At 43.0% G+C, this 8,999-nt stretch overlaps 1 protein-coding gene across 1 annotated transcript in view; it reads left to right on the top strand.

The window, feature by feature from the left end:
• The first annotated feature begins 1,637 nt into the window (after nucleotides 1-1,637).
• LOC101787037 (mesenchyme-specific cell surface glycoprotein-like) overlaps nucleotides 1,638-8,999 on the top strand; it is a 35,880-nt gene continuing 28,518 nt past the window's right edge. The window contains exon 1 of the mRNA XM_063238187.1: nucleotides 1,638-1,828. Coding sequence (XP_063094257.1) covers nucleotides 1,792-1,828 — 37 coding nt within the window. The 5' untranslated portion in view covers nucleotides 1,638-1,791. The remainder of the gene's footprint in view (nucleotides 1,829-8,999) is intronic.

Genomic DNA, 8,999 nt, shown 5'->3' with positions numbered 1-8,999 from the left:
GCAACCAACTTTGGTTCATCGTTTCTTCTCCCTTTTATTTTTTAAGAAGTTGCCACAGTCACCCCCAGTCCTTACTAGCCATCAACCTGGAGACAAGACCCCTGCAAGCCAAAAGATGATGATTTTCTGAAGGTTTAGAAGAACATTAACTTTTTTTTTTTTTTTTTTTTTTTTTGCACTGAAACATATAATTATGGAGATACTGGGGACAGAATCCAAGACTTTTCACAAGGAGCTATGTCCCCTACACCCACTTCCCATTTACATTTTGAAGCAGGGTCTTGCTAAGGTTGCTTGAGCTGCAAGCCTCCTGCCTCAGCCTCCTAGAATACTAGAATTACAGGGATGTGCCCATATGCATGGCTGTACAAAAACATTTCTACAATTAAGATTCATACATTTTTTGAGATAATGTTATTCCACACTGAGCAGATTAGAGGACCGAGTAAACAAATTTTATACGCATTGGTGAGTTCTGTGACTTGCTTTGTCATGATTTCGGGATCAAGCCTGCAGTGTCTTTGAGATACTCTTGGCTAACCTGGACTCTAGCTTTCAAGCTTTCATTCAGAGCATGTGGTGTCTGTTGTGAAATATATACATCCCCCTGGTGGTGTAGTAGGGAATTTATTAACACAAGGCCTTTGCACTGAGCTGTCCCCAGAACCTTTAACTTTATTTACTTAGTGATGGGGTCTCACCAGATTGCCCAAATTGGTCTTGAACTTGAGCCCCCAACCCCTCACATGCTGGGGTCACACATCCACCAGTACGCCCAGGGCATGTATGTGTTTTTAGTTCTTTCAACCATAACACTGTGATGAGCTTGAGGTTAACTGTCAACCTGATTGCTGTTGGAGTTGCCTCAGGGGCGATAAAGCACACACTTCTGGGTGTGTCTGGGTAGTCATGGAGCCATGACTGTGGGCACAAAACAAGGTCCCCGACTCCTTCCTGGCTGATGCCATGAAGGAAACAGCTTGTCTCTGCCTAGGAGCCAGCTAATCGTGGATTGAACCCCCCCAAACCATGAGCCAAATCAAACCTGGTCCCCTTTAAATCGAGAATGTCAGGTATTTCCTTCCAGTAGCAGGAAAGCTAACATGCATGTTATCCTGGCTTTAAGTGCAGTAAACAAGGACCCTGAGAACCGGACCAGTGAAACATTTTGCTGTTTATTTGCGCATGATTTTTTGGTGCCTTTTATTGTGGTTGCTAGAACTCTCTATGAGCCTAAAAAACATCACTTAGACATAGTTTCTCTGCCTGGGCCTTAGAGCAAGGATTCTTAAAGTGCAACCCCAGCCCAGCAGCACTGGGCCTTATCGCCTCACGTCAGAAAATCAGAAAGTTGAAGGGAAGGAGGAGGAGGGCAGGCAGTGGTCTGTCTAAACAAGCCCTTCTGCCCTGAGAGATTCACTGACGTCGGGTTTAGGCAGTACGCAATTTAGCTTTTGAGTATAGCTTGCATTTGAATACATTGGTAATGTTTCTAGTTTTGTTTTGCTAGATGAAATAGTAAAAGTTATTTGTAAACAGCTTGAAGATGTTTATTTTGAATTTTGCTGATATGAAGACATATATATATATATATATATATATATATATTTTTTTTTTTTTTTTTTTTTTTAAACTTGAGGAACATTTTCCAGGACAGGAGTGCTCACTGCAGATGGCAACTTGTTTCAGTGACTCTGCTTTTATTAAGAAATTTTTCTAGCTGTCAGATTTCACGCTGAGCATGGGGGTGCATGCCTATAATCCCAGCTCTTGGGAGGCTAAAGGAGGAGGATGACTAATGTGAGTTTGAGGCCACCTGAACTACACGGTGAGAACTTGTCTTAGAAAAAAAATTGAAGTAGTTTTCTGTGATTCTGAGTGTATTTCTACTCATGCTTTAGGAGCAAGGCACAGTGTTTTCCTTTTTTTGGTATCAGAAGTGAAACTCAGGACCTTCACTTTACAGGATATAGCTCAGCAAAGTGATAAAGCTTTGCTGAGCTATATCCCTGGCCAAAGACACATTTTAAAAAGCAGTTCATATTAAAAGTACTCAGATAAAGTGTAAATATATTATAAACGTAAATGCAAAAATTCTAATTCTGGCCTGATTTCAAATATTGTGAAAAACTAAAAATCAGCACCTTGCACTGTGTCTTATTTTTATCGCCATGGGTGGGGAACGATGTGGATGTGACACATTTAGAATGATTTAGAATTTCATCCTGATATTCTATAAATCACATTTTTTCTGTTTTTCTTTGTTCTGTGTGGTTTTTTGATTTTGCATGGTTGAAAGTCAAACCCAGGGCTTTGCACACTCTAGGAAAGAGTTCAGTGACAGAACTACAAGCTTCACCAACTTTCTGTAAATGAATCATTTGTTTTTCTAATCTTCCAGGAAAGTGTTTTAATGTGGTCATCACCTGCATGTCTCAGAACATTCTCCTTTGATAATCACCACCTTGTTCATGCGTAGTCGTAACGGCAGGCAGGCAGGCCAGGTCTAAGTCTCTCAAAGATCAGAAATCAGGAATCAAAGATGTTGATCCATCTCTTCTGGTCACTAAAGCTGGGGATGTGTGACTCTAGGAGCTGAAGAGGGGAAGAGGTGAGACAGCCAGTCAGAAGCTGGCAGCACTCTGGTGTCAATGCCGTGGGGAGAAAAATAATAAGCACACATCCAGGTCCCCATTCAGAGCGCCTCTGACCAGAAATATTTCTGATTTCAGAATTTTCAGACTGGAATATTTGCGTATGAGGGATCCAAGTTGAAACATGAAGTTCACTTCTGTTTCATAGAAACCTTCCTTGCATGCATAGCCCAAGGTGGCTTTGTATTTTTATTGGGCCTGTGTTCTGGCTGTGACTCATCCGATGGGCTCAAGTGTGGAATTTTCCACTTATGGCATCCTGCTGGTAGTCAAAAAGTTTTGGATTTTGGAGCATTTCACATTTGAGGGTTTTGAATGAAGGTGCTGAACTTCTATGAGTAATTGCTTTAATTCCCGACAGTTTTCTGGTTCTTGATTCTAATCTTACGTATTATTTAATGAAATTTCTGGTCTTTGGGTTATTTGAAATACTTATCTGTATCTCTTTCTTCTTTTTAACTCAGTTTGAAAGAAAATTCTGTTGTTTCTAATTCAAGTTTCCCTGACTAAGATTACAGCATTAGGAAATGCTTCTGCTCTATGTCGTTATTTACTTTGAGGTGCTGGGGATGGAACGCTGGTATCTCTGATAAGGGCTCCTATGTGCTATTTACGTAGCAAGAAAAATATATGCCACTGGCGCAGTAGCTATCAAATCATTATTTAATAATGACTAGGAAAATTATTCGTATTGTCCTATGTTAATAATGAATCAAATCTGTGTGTGGCAACACCCACCTGTAATCCTAGCACTTGGGAGGCTGAGGCAGAAGGATCACAGCAAGATTGAGGCCAGCCTGGGTTACATATAGAGTTCCAGAGCAGCCTGAACTACATGGTGAGAACTCAGCTCAAAAATAAATAAATAAAATAATTTTAAAAGTAAAATCAAGTCTTTTCAGCTTACTTTCAGTTATAAAGAGCAGAGCCAAAGTCACATTTCTGTATCAACCAGGAGCAAGGCTAGAACACAAAGCCCCTTTAGGCAGCAGAGCCAGCTTTGTGCTTGCTCTGGAGAAGACCAGGAACTAAGGATTTATGGTTCTCCAGGAGGTCAGCTCCTCACTCTTAGGCCTCCTGTGTGGCCTTAGTTCTCCCAGCTCCAGGGCCTCAGTGGCTTCCTGAGAGCAGGCAAAGGGACTCCTTCCTTAGACAGGCCCCTGAATCCATTCTCAAAACTTCACCTCTGAGTTATCTCAATTGCTTGTTCACAGTCAGTACAGATTGAACTCCCTGTTCTACTCTTTCCCCTCTTCTCACTACTGCACTTGACTAGTCTTAAAAAAAAACAAAACAAAAAACAACTTCACCTCTGGAAGTTCTTTTGGCTAAGTGTTACTGCCACCTTGTGGATTTATTTGGTACTGTAACTCCTGAAATAAAATGGAATCGCCGGCGAGGGCCGGAAATAGCCATTGCTGTGAGCGCCCTCTACTGAGATTTTGGAGCATAGCACGTCAAATGCAGCTGATAGGTTTCTAAGGTTGGGTTCCATGCCTCGTACAGAACTTTAGTTATCCGTTCTACTCTCCGATTTTCAAATATAATAACTGATTCCCAAATAACTCGAATTTTAAAGCTGGCCAGTACTAAACCTGAGGAGAGAGTTTAAGGTCTCCTGCAATCAAACTTGCTTTTACAATTAGTTGATGGTTATTTTTTCATTGTGTACTTAGCTCATTTTATTTTTTTTTATTATTATTTGTTTTTGTTGTACTAGGGATTGAACTCAGGTCCTTCTCACTAAGCTACATTTAGAAAAAATTTTGAGACAGGGTCTCATTAAGTCTCATTAAGTCACTAAGTTATTCAGGCTGGACTCAGGTTTGAGGTCCTTCTGCCTCAGCCTCCCAGAATGCAAGGGTTACAGTTATGTACCACCAGTTGTGGCTGACAGTGCACTTATTTTATAAGCACTGATTAGCTGCTCAGCTCATTGGTGTCACAGCACCACACTGAGGTGTGAGCCTGCCTTTTCTAGTCTTTTTTTCTGGGTGTTGTGGTTTCTCTCTTTTACTGGCAGTTTCTCTCATCTTCTGTGGCAGCACTGTGTTGTTGTGCAATCAGTCAAGCACCTGTCCCTGGCCTGCAGCTTCCTGGAAGATTTCATCTTTGTAAATTTGTCTTGCCTCCTAGAACACTGCTGCACTCTGAGAAACCTTGCAAATCTCATTTTCTCTGGGTCCAGTTTAAGTCCTTCTGACTTCTCAGCCTTTAGACCACTGTGGTTTTTGTTCCCCAAAAGGAGTTTGGGGATCAGATGACTGTTTATATAAGTTATTTTATGACGTAAATCATTATTTCATTAGCAAGACTGCAGTCTACAAAAAGAGCTAGCTCTTAAATTGCATTCTGAAGATCACTGGAGTTCTCAGATGTGATGAATATGTAGCCCCTTGTCTACCACGTGATTGTCTTTCTAAGCAACTAGAAAGAAACACATCCTTAACACATGTATAATATTGGATTATTTTGGGTAGGGGCAAATTGGTTTTGTTTCTGTTGCTATTTTTGGCTTTATTCTGTTTTTTGAGACAAGCAAGGTCTTACCTAATAAGCAAGGGTGGCACTGAACCCACAATCCTGCCTCAGTTTCCTGAGTGCTGGATTACAGGGGTGCACCACCATGCCTGGTTGGAACTCTTACACTGAGATTTGTAAACAGGGTTTCCCCCACTTTAGTAGTGGGAATTAAACCTAGAACTTTCCCACTGAACTACATCCCCACGCCTTTTAAAAACTTTAATTATTTTCTTTATTTTTTGTAGTACTGGGGATTCAACTCAGGGCCTTCATGCTGAGCTATACCCCTAGCCTTTTGTTGTTTTAATTTTGAGATAGTGTCTTGTTAATTTGCACAAGTTGGGCTCAAACTCGCAATTCTCTTGCCCCAGCCTTCTAGAGTGCTGGAATTACAAGCCTGTGCCCCCATGTCTGGCTTGTAAACAGAAAGTTAGCTGCTATTTCCTACTGATTAGTTAGGTTTAGATAAATAACTCATATAGTATTTCTTTTCAACTTTTGGGTTTTTTGAGACAGGGTCTCACCGTTTCATTCAGGTTGGCCTTGAACTCATTATGTAGTCAAGGCTGACCCTGAACTCTCAGCAATCCTCCTGCTCCAGCCTCCCAAGTGCTGGGATTACAGGTGTGTACCACCAGGCTGGCAGTACTCCTTTCCAGCCCTGGAGATTTGGACATGTCTATTCCTTTTCTCTGATGAGTTGTCTGTGGGGAGCCCCTCTCTTTCTTGAACTCTTTCCTCTCACTCTGCTCTGTCTCTCTCCATGCAGTTTGTTTGTTTTTTGTTTCTGGTACCAGGATTGAATGCACAACCTCTTACTGGCCAGGCAGCACTTGTGCTGCTGAGCTATATCCCTAGCCTTCCATGTAGGCTTTTACAGCGTGTGAGGTTCTCTTTTTGGCCTGCAACTTTGCAGGGGAGGTGACTGGAAAGCCACCGTTTGGTCAGCACAGGGAGACTTCTCCTGTGTACCAGTGCTCTCCCAGCTCTCTCTCTCTCTCTCTCTCTCTCTCTCTCTCTCTCTCTCTCTCTCTGTGTGTGTGTGTGTGTGTGTATAGGGTGTGGAAACAGGGCCAACCAGCCCCACAGTTTCACATTCCGCTGAGAATCTCTTAGAGACAGCTAAGTTAGATAGGAACATGTTAGGCAGTCTGACAGGGCTGGGCCCTCCGAGGAGCCAGGGCAGAAGACAGAGGAGACACCCAGCAACTGTGAGGAGACAGACACTTCCCCTCAGGGCCAGACCTCAAGACAAAAGATGCAACGAATGTACCAGTAAACTTCCTAAGGATAAGCATGAGGGGTAGATATTGTAAATAGGTATCCTCACCCTGAGGAAGCCAGGAAGAGTACCCAGCCCCCACAGGAAAAGCCCTTGTTCTGTTTCCTGCCGACTACATGACTGGCTTCCCCACTTGATCTCAAATTAATGAACAGTCCCTGAGCAATTACCGGCATAATCTCTCTGGTTAATCACAGTTTTGTTCCACCTCATGCCCACTTTGTGATTTCCCATTTTTCCCCACCTTAGACCCACCTCACCTTGTGGCTTTGCTCTATAAAAATCCCTAGAAAGGATGAGGTCCTTGGCAACCCACTCGGGACAGAGATTTCTTTCCTCAATAAAGAGATTCTATTCTTGACCTCCATTGCTGCTAAAATTCATTCTTCGATTTTAGAGAACATAAATGTCTACTGAACACCTAGCAAGTCGGGAGTTTCTTTCTGCTATGTCATTATGAATGCCTTCGACCGCAGGCTCCTGTTTCTTGTCACTGTTGATGCCATAGGCGAGGCCCCAGAATCTGAGCCCTACCACTACCCTCAGGCTTCTGACTTGTGCCAAGACGCTCTCCTTCCATCACCCCCTTGGGTTTTTATCTCTTGGAGAGATTGTTTCTAGTTTCCTTCTTTTCCTGGTGTGGTGCTGGGCATCTAAACTTAAGAACCAAAGTGAGGATGCATAGAGCACCCCCTGATGGCTCGCCCTCAATACAGAGCGGTGTCCTCGAGGCTGGCTAAATCTGGCCCATCTCCAGGTGCTGACATGTGCGGAGCTGGCTAAGCTATTTCCCTTCAGCGGGCTCTAAGCAATGTAAATAGGGCTGGCTGAGGTGCCCCTGGGTAATCTTTGAAGCCAGATGACAGTCACTGTTTCCCACCCCAATGTCTCCCTACATGGCTGAGGGCAGAGGGACACAGAGCCAGCGCTCCAGGGCTGCGGTCGGTGAGATAAGAGTCTGTGACTCCCCAAGGCAGAACAGGTTCATGCATCCGAACTGAAGCACCACCGCCTAAACATTAAAGGCTACCTCAGTTGTGTTGTGCAGACTGGTCCTCCTGCACAGCCTTCTCTGGCCTCCTACCTAGCCCAACTCACAGTACTCACCATCTCACAGTCAATCGGGCCCTAAACCCTGCCTTGTTTACAAATTAATAAAAGCTGGGTTAGGTCCTGGGTCTAGACCTTTGTCCTGATAAACGTGCCTGCGGGTTGGACTCAGGAACCCTGGCTGTCCATAAATATAAGTATGCCTTAGTGTTTTTATTCTTGCCTTGGTTTGCACTAGAAGTGATAGATTGAAATTAACTCACTAGAATTCCAATAAAATTTCCATGAATAGCAAATATAAACTTCCCGGACTGCGATGAGGATGGGAAAAGGCACCTCTGTAAGAATGCAAGGTGAAAATCATGGATTGAAGTGCTTATCCTTGCTAATCCCATTATTACCCCAAATTCAAGCGCTTGGTTCCTGTTCCTGTTTCTACAAGTACATACCAGTTCCTGGAACCCTTCATTTATTGTTTATTTATTTATTTTTTATTGGTGGCACTGGAGATCAAACTCAGGGCCTTTGCACTGAGCTAAAACCCTTTCCCTTTTTTGAGAGAGTCTTGCCAATGTTGTCTAGGCTGGCTTCAAACTTGTGATCTTTGTGCCTCAGCCTCTCATACTGCTGGGATTAGGGGTAGAGTGTTTCGCTAAATCCAGTTTAATTTTTCTGTTACTCATTGTGTTTTTTTTTCTCTTGGTTAATTCTTCAATTTCTCTTTCAACAATGTTGGAAACCACATATTTGCTCACATATGAACTCTACAGTTTTCCCCCTTTTGGGGGCACTTTCTTTGAAGCATTTTATCTTATTCTCACTATGGGTTCTCACTAAATGCTTAAAGTGTCCATGCTGGGCTTGAACTATCGATCTTCCTGCCTCAGCCTCCCAGGATGCTAGAATTACAGATGTGCACCACTACATCTGTATTCCCAGCAGGAGTTTCTCTCTAACTTCTGGACATTTCAAAGAATAGTGGTGCAAATATACTTACTTTTTCTTTTACAGTTAATTCTGTTATGGCTGTACACTGATATGCATTTTTTTGACTTTCTAGAACACTTTTAGAAGGCACTCTCACTGGTATTTAAACCCATTGCCACTGGGGAAGTTGTTCTATTTTGCTTTGTGGCTCTCTTCTTTATTTCCCTTTTCTTTGGAGGGCAGACACTGGGTACTGTGTCTCTGTTCTTCACACTGAGTGACATTCCCAGCACTTTATTTCTTTATCTTTGAGTCAGGACCTTGTTAGGTAGCCCAGGCTGGTCTTGAACTTGTCACCCTTCTGCCGCAGCCTTCTGAGTGGTAAATGTGTCACTATGCCAAGCTTTAGGGTCCTGCTTTTCATTTTCTATTAAACCCAACTTGACCTACTCACAGTTAAGTCTGTGTCTTTTTCCTAGCCCCGTCTTTAAAGGTCACTATGACCAGGGTCTGGTGGTGCCAGCAAACCTAGTACTCCAAGAGGCTGAGGCAGGAGGATGATC

The sequence above is a fragment of the Cavia porcellus genome, unplaced genomic scaffold (genome assembly GCF_034190915.1).
Source record: "Cavia porcellus strain 051 isolate PalLab524CR breed Dunkin Hartley unplaced genomic scaffold, mCavPor4.1 scaffold_27, whole genome shotgun sequence".
NCBI lineage: Eukaryota > Metazoa > Chordata > Mammalia > Rodentia > Caviidae > Cavia > Cavia porcellus.
This window is presented reverse-complemented; position numbering and strand designations above follow the sequence as displayed.